Here is a 22,504-nt window from a genome sequence, read left to right on the forward strand (position 1 = left end):
GAGTGTTATGCCTCCATCAGAAAGGATGAATACCCAACTTGTGCATCAGCATAGATGAGACTGGAGGAGATTATGCTGAGTGAAATAAGTCAAGCAGAGAGAGTCAATTATCATATGGTTTCACTTATTTGTGGAGCATAAGGAATTATGTGGAGGTCATTAGCAAAAGGAAAGGAAAAGTGAATTGGAGGAATCAGAGGGGGAGATGACCTATGAGAGACTGTGGACTCTGAGAAGCAAACTGAGGGTTTGGGAGGGGAGCGGGGTGGGATATGGGTGAGCCTGGCGTTGGGTATTAAGGAGGGCACGGATTGCATGGAGCACTGGCTGTGGTGCATAAACAATCTTGGAACACTGAAAAAATAAAATTAAATTTTAAAAAATGGTTTTAATTATCAACAGCATTGTGTGTCTTTTAATGAAGAGTCTATAGCTGTGATGCTGTGCTCCCCTGTTATCTTTGTTACTAGTCAGGGCTTGAGCTAGCTGGAATGGAAATGGGGGTCATCCTGCATGCCGCCATGTGGTGGTGGGAGTCATGTGTCTGCAGAGCGCCCTTGATTTACACCTTACAGAGCAGATTGCATGTGTCATTGCACCTGAAATGTTTCATTCCTTCCTTCTGCAAATATTTGTTGAGGTCTTTTATGGGACAGGTACTGTTCTTGGTTGTAGAGAACCATCCATGCAGAGCCTTTGTCCCCATGGAGTCTACATTTATATGGGAGAAGACAGAAAATAAGGATTAGAAAAACATAAAAGTAAGCACTCCAATTCCAATAATGTTATGAAGAATTTAAAGCAAGGTGATTAGCTAGAGAATGAATGGGGTATATTTTAGATAGGGGATCAGTGGATTCTCTCCGGGGAGGTAGTGTGGTAATGGAAGAACACTTGGAGCAGAACAGAAAGTGCAAAGGCCCTGAGGTTCAAGGACCAGTGAGAGGGCCAGTATGGAGGGACTGTATGGATGTCGGTGATGGAGTTGCTGAGATAGAAGATTGGAGGCACCAGCCAGACCAGACATGAGGAACTCTTACTAAGGGAACATGATGGGGACTTTGCATATTTCTTCAGTGTTAGAGAAAGCTGATGGTAGGATATACATAGAGGGGGAGTGACATGGTCATTTTGGACATGTTAGAAGATCACTTTAGTTTGCATGACTTGTTAGCAAACAGCTCCATCATGTTTCATGATTATCATTCCTGTTTTGTGGGACAAACATTAAAGGTCTGATTTTGTCGCAACTTTGATATCTGTAATACAATATTGCTACTCAGTGACAGTGCCTGCCATGCCTTGGATACCCAGAACTTCTTCCAACCGCAAGTCTGTACCCTTTGACAAAGATCCCCCCCCCCCCCATTTACCACCATCTTACCTACCATCCTACTGTTTGTACAAGTTTGGCTTTTTTAGATTCCCCATCTAAGTGATGTCATACGTATAAGTACATCATCAGTGTCTTCTCTTTTGGACTTCTCTCATTTTGCATAATGCCTTCATGGTCCATTCATGTTTTTGCAAAGGGCAGGATTTCTTTCTTTCTCGTGGCTGAATAATATTCCACTTTGGGGGTATGTATATATACACATCTTATCTTTATCCATTCATCCATTGATGGATACTTAGATTGTTTCTGTATCTTGATATTATGAATAATACTGCAAATAACTTGGAGGTTTTCAGTATCCTGTTTTCCTTTCCTGTGTTTATGTACCCAGAAGTATAACTATATTATTATATGTAAAAGTATGCCATCTACATGTTGTACACCTTAAGCTCACACGATGTTATGTGCAAATTATTTCTTAATTGTAAAAGAATCACTTTGACTTTTGCATGGAAAACTCATGCTAGGGGTCACTGGTGTAGGGAGAGAGGGCATTCAGGATGATGTTGCGGGAATCCAAGATGATCATATGAATTGGACTAGAGTTGCAGCCACAGATGGAAAGGGACAGGTGGATTCAGGATGTCTTCTGGGCATCAAGAGAATGAGGAAGAGAAAACTAGTAAGAATAACTTTTAGGTATGGAGACTAGAGTTAATTAAATGGGATGGGAAAGAATAGGAGGACAAGGGTTGGAGGTTGGGAAGATCAAATATGTGTAATTGATAATTGCATACTTGAGCCTGTTCTGATAAGCCAGAGTCTCTGTTATGCTTTCCCATAAATAGTACTAGTGACAGTTTGACTCTCCTGTTTGTGTAATCCACTGTGGTGCACAAGCATGAAATTCAGGATAAGATCTTAGAACTGAGCCAGTGGACTCAATCTGCAGCCCCATGTGAAGTCTTGTGAGGCTTGAAGCCAGAGTGATTGAAAAGAGAATGGAATCTGAGAAAGTTCCAGAAGCATCTGGAAGCGTCCATGACATGAGCTGGGCTGAATTCTACCTGGGTCAGACATCTAGACCTCCTTGCGAAGCAGACTCGGGCTGTCCTTCCCTTGATTTGTTCTGGTGGAAAATCCTCTCTCTTTGAGCTGGGGAGAGGTGGCTTCTTAACTGATACAAGAGCTGAGGTGTGATGGGATTTTAGTGGTTTTGCCCAGGCATATACATGGCACTTACACAGGAATTATACACATGTATGTGTGTGTATGTGTATGTGTATATGTTTCTCTATATGTGTATACACATACACATGTAAATATAGATACAGATGTGCAGGTGCACACCCCTCCCCACTGGGGGGACCTGGGAGAGAAAGAGGGGAAAGGGAAGGAAGACACACCTGAGAAAGAAGGTAATCTTAGCCATAGAAGGCTGGATGTACACGGATGGCTTCACTAAACATCGGTATGACTGACAGTCCCCAATTAAAGAAAAAAACTGTTTACACAGTTGCGATATTTGTACTAAGAAATGTAACAGTGACAAAGTAATCCTTATAGAAAGTATGATCAATGAACAAGATAAGAAAATGCTAATCTCAATGAAAAGCTAAGTATCATTTTGTACATCAACAAATCAACAAAAGGAAAGAGAGAGAGGCAAACCAAGAACAAATTCTCAACTAGAGAGAACACACGGGATGGGTAAGACAGGTGATGGGGATGAAGGCGTGCACCTGTCATGGTGAGGATGGATAGAAGTGCCGAGTCACTACCTTGTGCACCCGAAACTAATATTACCCTATCTGTTAACTCTACTGGAATTTGAATCAAAACTTAAAAAATGTTAAAGCATATTTCTGGCTAAATATCTTTCTAATTGTTTCCAGAAAAGTAAATGCTTTTAATTAGTAAGTGGTATAGATGTTCTCAAAGCCAGCAATCCTTTGAGATGGAAGTAGCATTCAGAAAGAAAATTTTTATTCAAATGTAGGATTTACTTACAGAATGCTCAATCACTATATTCAAGAATTCTCTCTTTTCCTTTGGCAATTTTTACTAAAATTTGGCATTTCTAGTTCTGAAACGCCAAGATACAATGTTAAAGGAACTACAATTCATGCTTTATTCAAGAAGGTATAATTTCTCTGGTTTTAGTGAAATCTTTCTTTGAAAATTGAGCTACTACTTTAAACCCTGCTATTTTTGATGTCTCAGAGATTTGTTGGAAAGAAGGGTGATTTGAGGAGCTCAGCTTCTGATTATAAAATACTTACATTCACTGGAATGTTATTTCTCTTAACATTATTAGCATAAAAAATAGAAAAATTTCTCAGATGATGTATTTTCAATAGAACCATGGTGATTTACATGAGTAATCCTGATTATCTTGCTGATTATGCTTGCTTATGCCTTCTCAGGGAGATTGGAATAGACAACAGAGCTTCATGGTGACATTAGAGCTGGGGTACAATTTGGAAGGAAAAACTACGCGCTCCATCTTTCAGCTACTGTTGGCATGTCTGGGGACATCCCATTTGCCATTGAACTCTGAAACAAACGGGAATCACACAGTGAAGCCACAGACTTCACACCAGGGACCTGGGCCGTGAGAGATCAGATTTACATGGAGTCTGGTTAGGGCCATTTCTGTCTATCCTATCCTTGCTTAAGTCTTCTCCACGTTTGCAGTAATTTTCTGTTTAAAAAAAGGGGAAAAAGTCATGTTTATGACATATTTCTGATTCATAAACTAAACAATTTGATGTTGCAGATGCTTAGTCTCTGTCCCGCATGTGGGAATGGAGCATGAAATGGATAGTGCATGGAAAGTGCTTGAGATCTAAATTCTGGTCTTAAATTCTGCGTTTTGATTTGTGCCCCCTAGAAGAGCAGAATTGCTTCAAAGTTTGACCATGAGCAGATGTTTTCAGAGAGGAAGCCAGGCAGGGGCGTTGTGGGCAGAGCGCCCAGGAACAAGCATCTCTTCCAGGACTCCAGAAACAACCATGAAGCCTGGATCATGGAGAAGAAGTGAGTGGATGCAGTATAGGGGAGGTGGCCTCGGGAGGCCACATCCTAGGACAGGGGGCTATTGCCAGGACCTGGGAGTGAATGAAATGGGGGTGAGCTGGAAAACGTTGTTGGAGAGATGATACGAATTTGTATCTGAAGTGGGTCTAGAAAGAGGTGAGATTTCAAGAGGCCAAGAAGAGGAAGGAGGACATCCTGAGAACGGGGAGTGGCAGATGTGGAGTGGAAGGCCCCACACTCCCGGGGATGCACCCCACGCTCATAGACGTGGCTCCCGAGCAGGGTAGGGTGTGGGTGTGCGTGGAGAGTCCGGTCAGGGGAGTGTCCTGACCTCCAGGCTGTGCGGTTTCGACTTTATTCTGTGACCATGAGAACCCTTGAAGAGAAGAGTTCTGAGCCACGGGGTAAGCCAGAGGAAATGTTTGTCCAAGGAAGGAACTAATTGAACCTGTGCACTCAGAATCATGATTCTAGCAGCTGTGTGTTGGCTGGATTAGGGAAAGGGGAATGTTGCAGAAAGGGAGATCCGTGAGAATATTGCCGCGGCTGGATAAGGGGCTCCTGCCTTGCCCTGAACGATCACCAGTAAGGAAATGCTAAGTAATCTGGTGCCTCCATTACTAATGGAATATTTTGTCATTGGTAAAAAAGTAAATCATATATATTCGTATCTATAGACTTGGAAGGATGCCCATCATGTCTAATTCAGTGATAAAAAGCAAATTGCAGAGTAATGCATATAAAGGCATCTAATTTATCCATCAGTAAAACCGTGTGTGTGCGTGCGTAAGAGAGAGAGAGAGCAAGCGAGCTTGGTATCAGTCAGGACCACATAAGCTGTGCTTGAGGTCCTAGGGGCTTACTGCCACAAAGGATTATGACTCATTCAAATGAACACAGGTCCATGTGGGTCAGCTGCAGGAATCTACCTCTCACACGAGACCATGTCTGGGAGAATCCCCTGTGTCATGTTTCCATGATTGCCAGAGAGGGGGAGGGGGATTTGGTAAGTTGTGCACTAATTTCCACCCATAAGACACCTATGACCTCTTTCCACACTGCATTTGGCAAAGCCAGTCAGATGTCCTCATCTGATTTGGAAGAAAATGCTCAATGCTTTCTAGAAGGAAGAAAGTTGGAAATATTTGGTAATGAGAATGGGGCAGAGTAGGCAAGAACAAAGAAGGCTCTACACTCTGGTTCCCTTTTTGGGAGACGGGGAGAAGAAAAAGTGACAGAAAAATAGGGAAGCATATTTCTTAACATATGGAAAAGTAAGGAGCCAGCCCAGTGGAAGTAAGTGTGGAGAGGAGCAGACAAGCAGATGCAGTTCGCTGGAGTCCTAAAGTAAGAAGACGCTGTTTTTGAGTGTGGATGGGAAGAATTGTCAAAGGTGATGCATAAAGCTTTGCACCTGGGTTGTTGGGGCATGAAGACCTCATGGGTAGAATTGCCTTAGTCTGTCAGAGGAGTGGGTTTAAGAACATAGAAGCTCTTCTTTTGTTTGAAAGTTATGGAGCAGGGGCCCCTAGGTGGCTCAGTTGGCTGGGCGTCTGACTCTATTTCAGCTCAGGTCATGAGCTCAAGGTCGTGAGTTCAAGTCCCACATCAGGCTCTTCACTCAGTGGGGAGCCTGCTTGAGATTCTTTCTCCTTCTCTCTGTCCCTTCCGCACCCCACACTCATATGTGCTCTTTCTGTCTCTAAAATAAGTAAAAATCTTTGAAAAAAATTATGGGCTTGAGGTTCAAGTAGACTGGTGGGAAGATGTGTAGGTCTTGCAAAAGGCAAATGGTGGGCTAAGTTAAGAGAAACCCTTCAGTTGGTTTTATTGGGAGGAGTACTGCCGCTTCGGATACTGTGCCAATCCACGTTTCTGGACAGGGTCTCCATCATCAGATCAGTGGTTCCTCTTTCTTCAGCCTCTGGACAGAGGTACCTTCAAGGGGAATCAGTCATGGGAATGTCCCCATGGTAACATGGAAACCCAAGTGCCTGCATTCGCCTTTTTGGAGCTTTTAACCCACACATTCTCTAGACGTGCCAAATCCATTTTGGTTTTACATATGGCCCTATTTGAGGTTGCTTTGGAAAGAAGGCTAAAAAAAAATAAATAAGTAGAGCCCTCTGGGAATCATAAGAAGTGAAGACTATTCCCCTGTGGGACTTGAAACCACACTTGACTTTCTTCTTTCCTGTCCAGCCTCTGGGCTGCCCAGGTGCCCCGAGCTCAGCTCCTGAAATACTACCACTAAAATTCAAAACTTGATTTAATACAACTTGTTTAATTGACCTTTAAAAAATTCATTTTGTCATCTAAAAATGAACATTTAGCAGGAGCAACTGTATTTGGAAAACAGAATGTCTGTTCTCCATTTGGTTACTGCAGATAAGCCCTCCACGTGCTTCCTTTTCAAAGCTCAAAATGTCTGCGGAAGTGTATATTAATTGAAGTAATGTGAGAGCTTTAGAGCTGTCCAAAATTAAGCTGTTCAGAAGTTATGATAATTTTCAAAGAACTGCTACAGGTTTTGCATTGGAAGAAAAATGTGTAGTTGTAAAAGAGAGACTCTTTGTTGTAATTGTAAATTCTGATACCTGAAAATATTCCTTTAATGCCTCTTGAAGGATATAGGATCTTGCATTAATGTTGTGTCTAGAAATTAGTATCTTAATTGGAAATATTTGGTGGCTCTTAGGGATTCCAGAGTCAATTTATTTTTCTCAGTAAACCATGACAATGTAATGGTTGTTTTTCTCATTCCTAAAAGCAACTTTTTCTCTAGTTTCATGGCTGTCAATCAAGGTGATCTTACCCCCTGGGAAACGTGTGACAATGTCTGGAGATATTTCAGCAGTCGGCACAACTTTGAAGAGGGGGATGCCAATGGTGTTATTGGGGAAAGGCTAGAGATGTTTCCACACCTCCTACACTACACAGGGCAGTGTCCATTCCAAAGAACTGTCTAGCCCCCAGTGTCAACAGGGTTGAGTTGGAGAAACCCTGCTTCCCAGAATCTGTACCCCTGAAAGAATTCAAGAAATTAAACATGTTTTAGCTCCTGATGGGCCAGTATTTAATGTAACTGTCTTCTCTGATGATTTTGCTAAATGTTCATTGTATGTTATTTTTTACCAAAACCCATACTGTAAACATAAACCAAAAGTTAAATGTACAGAAATAAAGGGAATATGAGCCTATCTTTGAAATGTGAGTAGTTTTGTAATGATGATTAAAAATTGGTCCTGGGCTGCCTGGGTGGCTCAGTGGGTTAAGCATCTGCTTCGGCTCAGGTCATGATCTCAGGGTCCTGGGGTCAAGCCCCGCATCAGGCTCCCTGCTCAGCGGATAGCCTGCTTTCCCCCCTCTCTCTTCCTGTCTCTCTGCCTACTTGTGTTCTCTGTCTCTGTCAAATAAATAAATAAAATCTTTTAAAAATAACTGGTCCTGCTTGCTCAAAGAATCCAGTATTGGAGCCAAGACATGGGGCACTTTCTGTGGTTGTCTTGGCAGGAGGGAAGATGCTTGCTGTCTTTCCGTGTCATTCTTGTGGAAGTGGTTCGTGGGCACTTGTGTCTTCTGTTAGGCCTTCAGCTTTGTGAAATTTCCATCAAGGGAGAGAAATATTGCCAACTCGTTACTGAGAACATGTGAAGAATTAAACCCATGGATTCCTGTTTGGGCTTTGACACTGACTACTTGGGAACTTTGGCCAAGTTCCCCATTTCTCTGGGTCAGCGATAGCACTTTTAGAGAACAGGAGGCAGTGAACAGCCCCCTCTTAGAGCTCTTGTCAAGACTAGATGAGATCACGCATCCGAGAGCAGGGAAGGGGCCTGTATACAGAGGGCCCCCATAAATGTATGTCCTAGTTCTTACCAGTTTTAAAATCTGATTTAGGGGTCTAAGAACTCATTCTGTATATTCTCTTCTTGGGAAGATGGGGGGAGAGGACCTCCCCCATCTGCCCATGTAGCTTGGCACCTGCCTCAGAAAACTTCCTCCCGAGAGCTGCCCAGTTTCTTTCCATCTATCTAGGTGTTTTGGCAGAATAACCATCTAACATAATTTTTTCCCATCCCATCTATAGAATAGAAATAGAATGCTAAATAACAAGACTTGACTAAAAACATCTTTATAATCTTTTTAAAGAGGTAAAATTTTAAAAAAATACATATTTACCAGAAAAATAGTGTGGCCATGGTGATCCTTTTGCCCGTGTGTTTTGACCTGAGGTCCCTCAGGACTAGGCTGAATTGGGAGGAGATGGGCGTGAAATGGTTGGTCCATGCCCAGCCTAGGCTCCCCAGAGAGGATTCCTACACGCATTTCCCCACTCCTGGCGGGATTCTCTTCGGCTGTCATTCTGAGACCCCTGAACTTGCAGGATCTAAGAGAAGAGGATGTGGAGACCACACCCCATTGTCTTGCTAGAGTGGGGCTGGGTACCCTTTCTCTCAGGCAACATCAGCTGTGAAGCAATGGCTGAGCCACGTGACCGTCTCTTCTCCAAGCTGTCAAGTGCCTGAGATCCAGGATCCTGCCTTCATCCTCCGCCTCCAGGGCCTCACTGATTCCTCCGAGAAGTTCCATACATGCTCCTCTGATGAGCAGAGGAGTCCCCTAGAGTAAAGGAAGGAGCATGTTTGGGAGATCCAAATTTCCTTTTAGGTCATGCCCCCTGATCTTTCATACGCTCTTTTGTCTGTGATGGTTGTACGCATAGAGCTTGCACAGTGAAATGATGACTGTAACTTTTTCTTGTAATACATGGTGCGGACCCCCATGTCTATGCAAGAGGGGGAATGAGCGTGAGTCTGGTGTCCTTCCAGACCTCACACTCTTCAGATCCACCAGGAGCAGAGCCCATGTCCTCCTTGTGAACACATATCTTGGCTCACCACAGAACACCTGGCATGGTGTCTCCAAGTCCTTCCAGCTGTGCTAGGATTTGGGGTTCCTTGGGAAGCACGGATCACTCTACTGCGGGATGAGCTCTTCCCTTCACTTCTCTTCTTGAGTGAAGAGCCGTGCGGCAGAGCTCGCCCGATGCTGCTCTTCTATTCCCCTGACCTCGGCTCTTTTCCCACTTGGTTTATCACCTTTTCATCCTTCTCCATGTTCTTCCATCTCTGCTGCTTTTGTGATGAAAATGGCCTGTTTTATTACCTACTAAACCATTTTATTTTCCATTCCAAAACTTTCTCTGGGTTTTCATATTGATTTTTTTCTTTAATCACAGTGATATTCAGGTAACATAAATTAGCCATTTTAAAGTACTGGGTGGCATTTAGTACATTCATGGTGGTGTGCTACCAACACTTGCATCTAGCTCCAGAAAGCTTGTCATCACCCAAGAGGGAACTCTGGCCCTATCAGTAGTTACTTCCCAGTTCCCCTTTACAGCCTCTGCCAACCTCCACTTTGCTTTCTGTCTCTGTAGATTTATTTATTCTCAAAAGCTCACAGAAATGCAACTTTGTGGTAGGGGGCCTTCTGCCCTAGCTGCATTCACTTAGCATAATGTTTCGGAGGTTCCTCTGGGTGAAAACATGTATCCGTACTTCCTTTCTCCAGCTGACGAGTACTCCCCTGCCTGCGTGTGCCCCAGGCGGCTAATCCCTTCCTCCACTGGTGGACATTCATGTTGTTAACACCTTTCACTTACTGTGAATACTGCTCTTAGGAACATGTGTGCACATGCATTGTTTGAGCACCTGATTTCATTTCATTAGGGCAGAGACTTGAGAAAGGAGTCGCTGGGTCATATAGTAATTGCGTGTTTCACTTTTTGAGAAACTGTCAAACTGTTCAGTTTCCTAACAGCTGAACCATCCCTAAGCTGTTTCATTTTGTTTGTTACATGCCCTCTGGGTCTCTACTTTCCCCAGCAACCCTGGACAGCCCCTGCCCATGTTCCACGGGTCTCTGGAAACAGCTGGAGACAGAACTCAGGAATGCAGACGTGTGTGCTGCAGCGAGGAGACGAAATCGGGGGTGTTTCGGACCCTCCTTGCTTCCAGATCCCGAAAGTGTGCGGTTACCTAATGTCTGCCGTGGTTTGGGTCTCAAAGCTGGAAATCCCCACATTTTAAAAAAGAACGATTTTTCTCCATCACCGTGTTAGTCCTTCCTTGTTATCCCTTGGGTTTAACATGTTGTCTTGTTTTATCGTCATCCTGCTTTCTAAATGGGTATAGTTCACGGTGTCTGCTGCAGCCTTTAATGGGAAGGAGAGGGAAGCCCCGGGGAATGGGGACTCTCGGTGACTCTCGCTGTTCTTTTCCCATAGGTGTCATTCTTCCTCTTCATCATCTTCGTGGTGTACACCATGCTCCCCTTCAACATGCGAGATGCCATCATCGCCAGCGTGCTCACCTCCTCCTCCCACACCATCGTGCTGAGCGTCTGCCTCTCTGCGACCCCGGGGGCCAAGGAGCACCTGGTCTGGCAGGTGGGTGCGCCTCACCTCTGCCCGCCCTCACCACCCCACCCTGCGTGCCGGGGGGCTGTGTGCTGGTTCAGGGTGCGACTGTCCGTACCTGGCAGGGGCTTTCGCTCTGCTTTCTGGTGTGGACTCTCGTGTTTCTCATGGGCAGCCGGCCACACCGCATGCATCCGCGGCCGCAACACTTAGCAATCAGCGTCAGTGAAAATGAGGAATGGTGCTTCCATTTTGCTGATTGCTGAGCCGGTGGTGTGATTGTGAGGCTTACAAGCTATTCTGACTATTTTAGCACTTTTATTTTTAGAGTGAAAATAACTTACACAATTAAATTCGTAAGTCTCCCCCCACTTCTCTCTACCTTCCTATGTGAAACCCCTTCTTTACAGAGGAGAAACGACTGCTCCATTTCCTAATTTTCTGGCAGGTCCATGGGCATGATAAAGGTCTTTAAAATGCCAAGACAGCGAATTTAGCTTTGCTAATAAATGGCATTTCAAAGAAGCCATTGTACTTAATTAGTCTAAGTCATTTAGAAAGCGATTTGATTTCCTGCTGTGGACACCCGTACCCTCATCTGCATGCGGGGGTCACTGGTTTGAAGTTATTCCCGAGTTCCTTTTTTCACCCGGAACAGGTATATTTAATTTTGCTCGATTAGACTCAGACATTGAAGAAACTCAGCGGCGGTGTAAAAACGCCGCAGGCGCTGACAGAATTGGTGAACGAACAGCCCTGCCATTGGAAGGGGAATCTCAGACCTGGGTCAGGTGAGCCCGGGGTGTGGTCTGAGAACGCAGTTTGTGGTTCAGTTGAGGGAATGTCTTATTTGGAGTCTTGAAGTGGAACTGGAGGCTTATCCTTGGGTGTCTAACAATCCCCCTGAGTTGGAAAGCTTTCTAGGGATCCCTTTTCTCAACATTCCTCTCCTGGATCTCCTAAGACAGCTTTCAGGAAGCCCTGTGTTTGTGAGACGCCCTTTGCTGGCTCCGCGGGATCCTGAGCGCCGTGCAGTGCGGGTCACGCACTTCTACGCGGAGCACCGTGGGGGGCACAGGGGTGGGCTCGGATGGGGAGGCCAGCCGCGTCATGTCATGAATTTCCCGTGGGCTTCCCTGCGGCCGAGCAGAGCAGCCTGTAGCCTCGGGGACTCAGAGGGAGACTGGTCAGGAACAAATCAAATGGAAGTCGGAGGGTGGTGGTTTCTGAAGAGAAGAAACAGTGCAGCTGTGCCTGGGGGCTGGTGGGGAACGTGTTCCTTCCTGCAAGAGCCCCGCGTCGGCTTTGTCTGCAGGATGGTAGAGCTCCCCTTGAAGCTCATCCTTGAAGGCGGGGCCATTTCTCCTTTCTCTAGTAAATTCACTTTGCCACTCTCGTGGTGACGGGCCTGGGGCTGGGTCTGTATTTGCGGGAGGCAGGAGCGGGTGAGCTGCTCCGCCAGCTGGCGAAGATCGCAGGGGAAGCCCTCGCTCGCGGGTGCAGGGGCGCTCGAGCACATTTTCCGGGCTTGGACACCTTCCTGGTTTTAGGCTCTCCTGGAAGACATCTCTTGAACTTGTACTTGTCTCTTCTGCCCCTTCATGAATAACTAGTGTCTGCGGGGCAGGTGCAATAGAAAAAATATTCTGGGAAATGAGGATTAAGATACATGCCTGTGAGGATTAAATGGGGTTTAAAAAAAGTGGGGGGGGTGGATAAGTGCTTTGTAAAGACCCTGGTTTTTTTCTAGGTCATTACATACTGTAGTGAGTTTTTTTTTTTTTAAAGGCATTTTTAGTTTCTTCCATTAGTTAGAAAAAATTGGGAAAGAATGCAGTCTTAAATATTTAATTACTCAATTTTCAAAACACACAAAGGAAAATAATTCTTATCAGTGGCCAGCCAGAGATGGGATAATTCTGGAATGGCCGAAAGAAGACAAGTTTTTCATTCCAAATTATTTCATAGAAGAACAACACGAAAGGAGCAGAACAATGGAATGTCAGTGTTTCTTTGCTTCAGAAGTAATTTCACAGTGATTCCGAGATTCAGGAAAGGCAGGAGTTGCTGATAGATTTAAAATGGAAGGTCCAGTGGTAAATGTCAGAGTCATGAGGAAAAGCTCTCTAATACCGTGGTCAGGTGTAGGACATACAGCCTACAAGTAGCACTGGCTTATAATGTGAGAAGAACACTTCCTTGAGTTCTGTTTTGTTTTATTTCATTTTATTTTATAAAGAGAGAGAGAGGGATTGAGAGCCCGAGCGGGGGAGGAGGGGAAGAGGGAGAGAGAGAATCTTAAGCAGGCTTCATACCAGGACGGAGCTAAGTACAGCCCTGAGATCATGACCGGAGCTGAAATGAAGAATCAGATGCTTAACAGACCGAACTACCCAGACCCCCACTGAGTTCTGTCTATGAACCTTGTGCCTAACTTAGAATACTGTAGACTAAGTGGTTGTATTTCTGCAGTATGATTGTTTAAAGCAAAGTTACAACAAATGAAAGACTGGTTTCCTGTGAAGAGGTTTTCCTGTGGGTGATGGCCGGTATTAGCCTGCCTTCCAAGCCATCCATGAAGGAATGCATACTATTTAGCATGGATCCGTATTAAGAATATTTGTTTCCCTTTATTTCCTGAACATTGGCAATCCATCCATAGCTTGTAATGTTTCTCTGTTAACCAAAATGCTGACATCACAGAACACCCTCTTCCCTTCCATGTTGACTAACAGAGTTCATGATTCTCAGAAAACTTATTTTCCCAGCATTGACTTGAAGTGGAATTCAGCCTCAGGCTGTGCTATATCACTGAACTGAGGAAATTTAGTTAAAACCTGAAAATCGTGAATGGTAATTTCTAATGCATTTAAACATAAAGTATAATTAATCCCTACCAGCTTTTTAAACTTTACTTTGATAGACAATCACAGACCTACCAATAAGCTCCAAATCTAGTATAATTTTCTTTCCCTAATCTGTTGGAAGATGGGTTGCCAATCCGATGTCCCCTCACCCTTTAATGCTCCAGGCTGCATTTCCTACACACCGTTCTACCTAACCGTAATGCAGCTGACAAAACTGGGAAATCCACATCACTTTGCTCTGCCATTCAGACTCTTCCAGGTTTCCCAATAACGTCCTTTACAGAAAAGAACCCGGATCAGAATCCTGCAATGTCGCAGCGGGTTCTCAAGCCTCTTGGGTCTCCTTCAGTCTGGAGCGACTCCTTAATCTTCCCTTGGCTTTCAAGGTCTTAACGCTCTTGAAGGTTACAGACGTTATTTTGTCAGATGTCCTCCAGTCTGAGTCTGACATTTCCTCACAAATAGATTCGGGCTGTGCCTCTCCGGCAGGAGTCGCGGAAGTGACGCTGTTCCCGTCGTGTCCTGTCAGGGCCGCATTATTTATGCTGGTATCAGTGTGACGTGCTGTCTGCCAGACTTTCCCACTTGGGGATTTCTCTTTGTTACTAGGAAATAGTTTGTGGAGAGGTACTTTGATACCAGGCAATATCCCATTTTATTTACTTGCTGGTATCTCCACCGTCTGTCTGTTCCATACAGTGGCTTATCAGCCGTGGCCGTCCCTGTTTCTTTTGATGCCTGTGTGGGCTCCGACTTGTTCTGTGGATACTCCTTCAGGCTGGGCTCTCTACCTTTTGTGATGTGTCCCCCTCACTCTTGGAACACTTCCTTGCTCTCTGACACAACAAGATGTTCCAGGTTCATCCCCTGCTTTCCCTGTCCTGGCCCTGAAGTCCATCATCTCTCCAGGGAGCCTTGGGTCTCTTTCATGAAGAATGGCACTTCGGAGCAAGATCTGGGCTTCAGGTGTTTCCATTCCCACTGGGGTGTCAGTACTCCAAGCAAGGAGCGCACGCGTCTACACCTACATCTACTGTTATCTGTCATTCCATATTAAATACCATGACCTCACACTGCTGTTTCTAACCCACTGTGGATTCCATGCCAGTTTTCTCCTTTTCCACTGTGACTCTTTGGCTAATACATGATCCTTAATGTATTAACTTACTGGATCAATCCCAGTATGATCCAGTCTCCTCTCTCAGTTCCCACCCCTACTGCCACACAGGTGTCTTCTCACTTAGCCCAAATTCCCTTCCGTTCACACATGCCCCCTTCCCTGGTTCAGACTCTGACGCTCCATCCGTGTGAGGTCCCCTCCCCGAGCTGGGGCTCTGTCCCCTATGTTCTCCCCATGGCAGACCCTCCTGGGACCCAACCCGGCTTTATCACTGTGGGTGAGTTTAGCTTCCCTGGTCCCCTGTAGGTGCAGGTGTCTCTCGCTCTGCCCGACGGCTGAGGACTGAGTTATTCAGGAGAGAAGGACGGGTGTCTGGGTGGGTCAGGCGGTTGGGGTCTGACGCTTTGGTTCAGTCATGATCTCAGGGTGGTAACATCAAGCCCTGTTCAGGCTTCATGCTGCATGGAGCGTCTGCTTAAGCTTCTCTCGGCCCCTCGCCCTCTGCCCCTCCCCCGCTGCTCACGCACTTGCAGTCTCTCTCCCCCCACCCACGGAGATTAAATATCGGGGCGTCTGGCTGGCTCAGTTGGTTAAGCAACTGCCTTCGGCTCAGGTCACAGTCCTGGAGTCCTGGGATCAAATCCCACCTCGGGCTGCATGCTGAGTGGGGAGTCTGCTTCTTCCTCTGACCCTCTCCCTTCTCACGCTCTCTCTCTCTCTCTCGTTCTCTCTCAAATAAATAAATAAAATCTTAAAAAAAAAAAGAAATTAAATAAGTAACTAAATAAAATGAAAATGTTCCATTCGGGAGAGAAGGAAAAGGACAAGAAGCGCAGGAGGAGAGGCCGGGGCGAGGCAGTGGGCGCGAAGGAGCAGGTTTTGAGCCGCGTTTACTGGTCGGGGAGGAAGACATCCTTCTGAGCGGCTTGCTGTGATCTCTTGTCCTAGTCCCTCAGCGTATCTTATAACGCCTTCATCGTTGTTTTCTCTTTTTTTTCCCTCGTTTTATTTTTTTTTTTTCATTTATTTTCAGCGTAACAGTATTCACTGTTTTTGCACCACACCCAGTGCTCCATGCAATCCGTGCTCTCTCTAATACCCACCACCAGGCTCCCCCAACCTCCCACCCCCCGCCCCTCCAAAACCCTCAGGTTGTTTTTCAGAGTCCACAGTCTCTCGTGGTTCACCTCCCCCTTCCAATCTCCCTCAACTCCCTTCTCCTCATCTTTGTTTTCTTAACTGGGTTAAAAGGACAGTTTTTCTGGAATCTGGGATAATCCTTAAATATCAGGAAACTTAAAGAAGAGCCATTTTATGTGTTCTGTGTAAGAAGAATGTATTTTTATTTTTTAAAGATTTATTTACTCTAGAGAGAACAGAGGGGCAGAGGGAGAGGGAGAAGATCTCAAGAAGACTTGTTGCTAAGCGAGGAGCCCGACACAGGGCTACATCTCACAGCCCTGCGATCGTGACCTGAGCAGAAATTTAGAGTTGGACGCTGAACCGACTGAGCCACCCAGTCACCTGCCTGAGAAGAATGTACCCTTATTGACCAATCCTGAATTTCGTGTGAGCACCGAAAGTCCTTAGCAATTCGTGGTTAACTAGAAAATCAGAAGTTTCCTCGCATCAGTAGGCTAGCATGCATGTGACTCTGAGAGCAGCGAGGAGTCCTTTTTGTTTATGGCTGTGTCGAGGCAGAGGGAGACTGAGGTTAGGGAAAGAGCCTGAAACCGCCCCACTTGTGCTGTGGTGTTGCCTCCTGCCTGAGCCCGGGGTGAGGGTGACACTCCGTTCTGACCCACGACTGGAGGCTGAGCAGGAACCTCGCCTCCCAGATGAGGGCAGCTGGTCCATTGCTCAGGAGACGTGGTCCAGCGTGCAAGCTGTACGTCCTAGATGCACCTGTGGTCTGCTCGCTGTTTACCTGCCAGCCCCCCTGCCAGCAGGGTGCTGAACCGCCCTCAAGGAGTTGGCAGATGGCCCTGCTTATATATCACGATTATGTTGTCTACTTGAAGCTTACTTACTTTCCTTGTATTTTCATTTCCCTGGTTCTCATACCACATTCTGGCTTTTCATGTCCTGTCTCTTATTTTCCCATAAAACAAGGAGGACCTTGAATGTGGACTGACGGACACAAGCCAGTTACATGGGAATCCATATTCATCAAAGGAGATAAGCTAAGGAGCGCTTATGGATTTTCTAGCGGGGTTACTCATATTTCTGATAAAGGTTACAGAATTCTTTTATGCAGTGGATACTTTGGTATATTTATGATACAATTTGAAAAACAATTTTAGTTTGGACCTAAAGTGGAAAACAAAACCTGTCATCTATGGCAAGAGTGTAATCAGTATTCATGCCGCTTTGTTACGTAACCAGTTCCTCTTCAGCATAATTCAGGAGCTGTATATTAGAGTCTGGAATTAAATTGCATTTAGGATCTAATCTGAGAAGCTCAAAAGGAAAACAGCAGGTTACCAGCTGCCCAGGCTCCTGCTCTGGGGGAGACTAACAGTGGAGAATTCGGATCTCCCTCGCTACCGTTCTGTCTCTGGAGAAGTGGAGGATGTTAATATTTTCCACAAAAGGGAAGAAAGGAGACTGTATCACTCTTCATTTCGTGCGCATCTAGCTATCCATTGAGTAGATCCATATCTCGTTGTAGCAAGCTATGGCTTATGGGTCCTACAGGCACTGTGATTTGGAAGGAGTCAGGGTAAGCAAGGAAAGGAGGTAAAAATAGGAAAGTGTCTGACGGGACGGAATCCTGAAGCGAATATAAAGCACCCCGCATTCTTCTCTCCTTGTTCCGTCCTTGTCCTTCCGCCAGCCCCACAGAAACCCCTGCCTCTCCTTTAAGTGGCAGGAGCTTCACACCATCATCCCACCAGAGAGAGTCTGGTGGAACGGGTGGACGACAACAACACAATTCACACTTTCCTGCAGGCCATCCTATCACTTTAGAAACACTCTGGCACTTTCTAGAATGAAACTGCAAGAATGCTCAACAGAGAACTTCCTGTTAAAATTAATCATTGTACTGTGATGGTGGAATGAGACCTAGGTTTGTTTTTCAACATTAGGCTGTTTTGAGGAGGGTCTAGAAGGAAAAGAGGTAAAGGGAACCCCTATTATACCATGAGTTTTGTCTTGGATATTTGATTACAAGAGCAGAAAAACAGAAGGATTTCTTGAAAAAGGAACAAATGCTGGTCCCCCTCCCCCACCGCCTTTAGCTATCTGTATCCTCTCCTGGGTTCCGTCATCGGAGCTCTGTGCACTCTGTTCATTCAAAGCATTGGATTCATATCAAATATGATACATCACAGATCAGCATACAGGTTGATTGAGTAGCACACTCATTGGTTGTTATCTTGGTGGGTGGTTTTCCTCATGTGTTTTCCAACCCAGGCAACCGTGTTCCACTGTATACAAAGATTGGAGGCTCTGTGCATTCCAAATGTTTACTGTTGAAGATAATTTGTGAAAGGTACTGATTGTAATTATTTATTAATCCATTGGTAATTGCTCTTTAAAACCCCTAGAAGACAATAAAAAAATCAGCACCCTTAGCGTAAGTCACACAGGACTCCTTTTATTTGCAGGATGAATGGTGGATCTGCTGACTTACATGAACTTGAGAGGAAAATATATCTACAGCTTGACTTGAGCAAGAATTTCATCATGGTTCTAAGGGATCTCTTTAAAAAGTAGACAGAATCCCAATGATTTGGTGGAGTGGCGAGAGGATGTACACATAGTCACTGGGAGACGGGGCTGGAGATGTTTGTAGTTCTTTGTTAGGGCAGCAAACATGATGAAATGAGTAATAAGTGAAAAGGAGTTACCTGGGCCAGGTGCATGGCTAGTGGTCAGAACGGTCAGGTAGTACTAATAACGATGGCTTGGTGATACACCTACAGCCTTTTTTTTTTTTTTTTTTTAAAGATTTTATTTATTTATTTGACAGAGAGAAATCACAAGTAGATGGAGAGGCAGGCAGAGAGAGAGAGAGGGAAGCAGGCTCTCCGCTGAGCAGAGAGCCCGATGCGGGACTCGATCCCAGGACTCCGAGATCATGACCTGAGCCGAAGGCAGCGGCTTAACCCACTGAGCCACCCAGGCGCCCCACCTACAGCCTTTTGAGTATGTTTGTGGAGTGCATTAGACTGGGCAGGCTGGGAACAGAGAGAGGAGACATACTGTCTGTTTTTACGACAGTAGTCACAGATGCCGTCTCGAAGAATAACATGCATTGATTTTTGCCTCTCCTCGGAGATGGTGGGATCTTGCTCACCAGACACTGGGTTCATCATTTTTTATTCTTCTTTTGATCCTTTTCAAGCAGCTCACGAGTGTTTTGACATGGCATATGTGCAGGGTGGTGGACAGAGCAAGAGCTTTGGCCTCAGATGGACTCAGAATTCTATTGTTCCCGCTTCATAGCTGTGTGTGGTGAACATGGAGGTTCACCAGAGACCCCTCAAGAAAAAGACTTGCTGTCCGCTTCCTGGGAGCATTGTGGGCAACCCTGATTTTCAGTCCTTAGACTCTTTAAGGCTGTCTCAGCTGCACAGAGCTGCCAGCTCAAGGTTATGTCTTTTCAAGGGTGGCCTCCATCCATGACTGTTTGAGGTGGGCACATGGACTCTATCCAGTCTGGACCACCACAGGGCATTGCTGGTGGCCACGTCTACTCTGGAGTTGCTGTGGGTTTCTCTTAATGTTGTCAGGCCTGCATCACAGTTCAGTTTCTGCCTCTGCTTAGTTTCCAGATTTCTTCCTTCCCTGCAGCCATTGATCCAAATGCCACTCCCTAGTAAACACTGAGCTCTGTCTCAGAATGTGCTCCAGGCCAGCCTGCAACACTGCATGAACTTGGGCTGATACTTCAGTTTACTGTTTTCTCTATTGTAAAATGGCAGCAGTAACAAGGACTTCCCTGGACAGTTGCTGGCCGTGGTGCTGATTTAGTGAACTAGCATGTCTGGAGAGCCCGTCATCAAGCAGGGCTGGTACTTAACCCGTCAATAAATGGTAGACAAGAACAGCCTCATGATGTATTTTACTAAGTTTAAATGACTTTTACAAAAACTAAGAGTGATGGGACATAAAAATATTTTGGGAAATGTGTCAATAAGCAAAGTCCCAAATGGCCTGTGGAGTTGAGTCAGGCAAGAGTTGGATTGTACATGAGAAAACCCGTCAGAACACAGATCTGGCCTGGTTGACCATCCCATCCTGTGCCCACTCAGACTTAAGGCAGTGAGCGTCATCTTGCTCCAGCAGCTCTAGTTCAAGAGGAACTAGAAGCCCCTCCACTAACAAGTGGAGTTTGAAGTTTTGCTAATGCTGGAAGATCTCAGCTCCTGTAGGTTAATGGAATACCTGGTTTTGGAAACCACTGAAGCAGAGTTCATCGCTTGTCAAGAGTGAGAGGGAGAAGTACAAGAGGAGGCATTTATAGGGTCACTTTGAACAGGACATCTTGGACGTCTGTGCCATCGTTTCTCTGGAATGTCTTGTTCTCTGGAGAAGCCTGCACTTGTTCCCCAGGCAACCCTGGGGATTGCACTTTGTCCCACTCAGACCAGCCATGGGGTATAAGGTGGTATAGGGTGGATCTGGCCATCCTGTGTGTCTGTGGTCAGAGGAACATGTACTCATACAGCTCTGCATCTTCGTTTCCCTTGTGCCCCCTCCAGCTGAGATACTATATTGGTTTCCCAGGGAAGCTGTAACAAATTACCACCAACTTGGGTGCTAAAAACAACAGCATTTTCTAAACTATGAAATGTATTCTCTCACAGAAGTCAAAGCCAAGGCTTTGGCAGAGTTGGTTCCCTCTAGAGGCTCTGAGGAAGAATGCGTTCATGCCTTTCTCTAGCTTCTGGCTGTTGCTAGCCTTTCTAGGCATGGTGTGGGGCTTCGAAATTCCATTCTGTGTGTCTGTCTTCAGATGGCCTTCTTCCCTTTTTGTCTCTGCATCTCCTCCCCTTATGTCTCTTACAGAGACACTGGTCATTGTCTTTAGAGCCCTACTGAATCCAGGATGAGCTCACACAACATTCTTAGAGTGATTACATCTGCTAAGACCCTTATTTCAAAAGTCATATTCTGAGGTTCCCAGTGGGGGAGATTTGGGGGCTTCTGTCCAGCCCACTAGAGATACCAGCATCCACAACTAGACTGCAGCTCCACTCCACTCCTGCACAGACTGGTGCAGACCTTCCCTGTAGGTAGTCTCCGAGCCAGTGGCCATGGGGTTCCCCTTCTCTTGCCTCCTCAGATACAACTAAGCTCTGTGGTGCACGGCATAGCAAGATACCTCATTGGAAGCTATTCTTGGTAACATATATGAAAGCAAAGCAAAACTAGGAGAATTTAGAGTGAGGAAATATCAGGAAATTCCACCCTTGTTTAAACAAAGCTATCATCCACTGTCCCATTTAAAAATAGGTGATATGGTCACATTTTTTAAAAAAGTAGAAGGAAAGGTTTCAAAAGGTTTTCAGTGAATACACTTCTTCCAACAACTTGTGAATTCTTTCATTACTTATAGTGACTTTTTATTTGATCTTGTTACGTTTTCCAGATATATAATCACATCATTTTCAAGTGAATTTCCAATTTTTGAGGTTTAATTTATTTTCCAATTGCTTTGTCTAGTACCTCCAGAAAAAAATGAACATTAAAATGGTGGTAAGAGACACAGTTACCTGTGTTTTGTTTGTTTGCTTTTTATCTAGTAGGATTGATGTTTTTGTCTTTTAAGTAGTATGTTGGCATTTGGGTTAAGTAAGTTTTACAATTTGAAGGAAGTAACCATCTGTTCCTACTAGAGAGGTCTTATTTTCTCCTTTTCCATTTTGTTTTTCTTTAAGGAATGGATCTTGAATGTATTAAAAGATAGTTTTGTCACTGTTGGACAGGATTGTATGATTTCTCCCATTGTATAATATTGAACATTCTTGACTTTTTTGGATTAACTCAGTAGGTCATATTATTTATCTATCCGATGCTTATTTCCTTTGGCCAATAACTTATGAAAGATTTTACATTTATTTTGACTGTAATAAGAGCAAATGGACAGCGCTTGCCTTGGGCTGTGTGCTCTACTCATGTATCAGTGCATTTCGTCTCAAAGGTTCCTATAGATAACACTAGATTAGATCAGATGCTGTTCCTTTTCTTTCCTATGAAAATTCTTCTGTTTAGATTTACTTTCTCTTCTATAGTTTGTTTCTGTCAAATATATTTTCTTATAAATACAGTCTCTTTCACACAAGCTTTCAGTGATTTTCATAGTGTTGAGTAATCTCTGGTCATGGTTTCAATTACTTCTGTATCTGTGTTTGCTTCTCCTTCTCCCTGGTTACTTTCTTATTGTTGAGATTTTCCCTTTCTCTGTTAATTCCAGATTCATCTCTCTAATATTTTGTTTATTTTGTTTTTATTTCTACAAGGAATGTAATGTGGATATATTTATTATTTTTATTAATTTGGGGTGTTTTTTTAGTTCAGTTTTTTTCTTTGTTGATTTCTTCCAGTTTTTTTTTTAACTTCTAATTTCTTATGTTAGATCCTTGAGCCATTTTTTTCTCTTTTTTCTTTTTTTTTTAAATTTTATTTACTTTATTTATCAGAAAGACAGCGAATGAGCAAGAGAGCACTAGAAGGGGGAGCGGCAGGCAGAGGAGGAGGCAGGCTCC

The 22,504-nt window shown here is 44.7% G+C and overlaps 1 protein-coding gene across 1 annotated transcript in view; it reads left to right on the forward strand.

The window, feature by feature from the left end:
* The window catches only part of ADCY2 (adenylate cyclase 2), a 413,634-nt gene that overhangs the window by 106,162 nt on the left and 284,968 nt on the right, over positions 1–22,504 (forward strand). Inside the window, exon 3 of the mRNA XM_059416859.1 lies at positions 10,668–10,829. Within this exon, the coding sequence (XP_059272842.1) occupies positions 10,668–10,829 (162 nt within the window). The remainder of the gene's footprint in view (positions 1–10,667; positions 10,830–22,504) is intronic.

Source organism: Mustela nigripes, chromosome 12, assembly GCF_022355385.1.
Source record: "Mustela nigripes isolate SB6536 chromosome 12, MUSNIG.SB6536, whole genome shotgun sequence".
Classification (NCBI taxonomy): Eukaryota; Metazoa; Chordata; class Mammalia; order Carnivora; family Mustelidae; genus Mustela; species Mustela nigripes.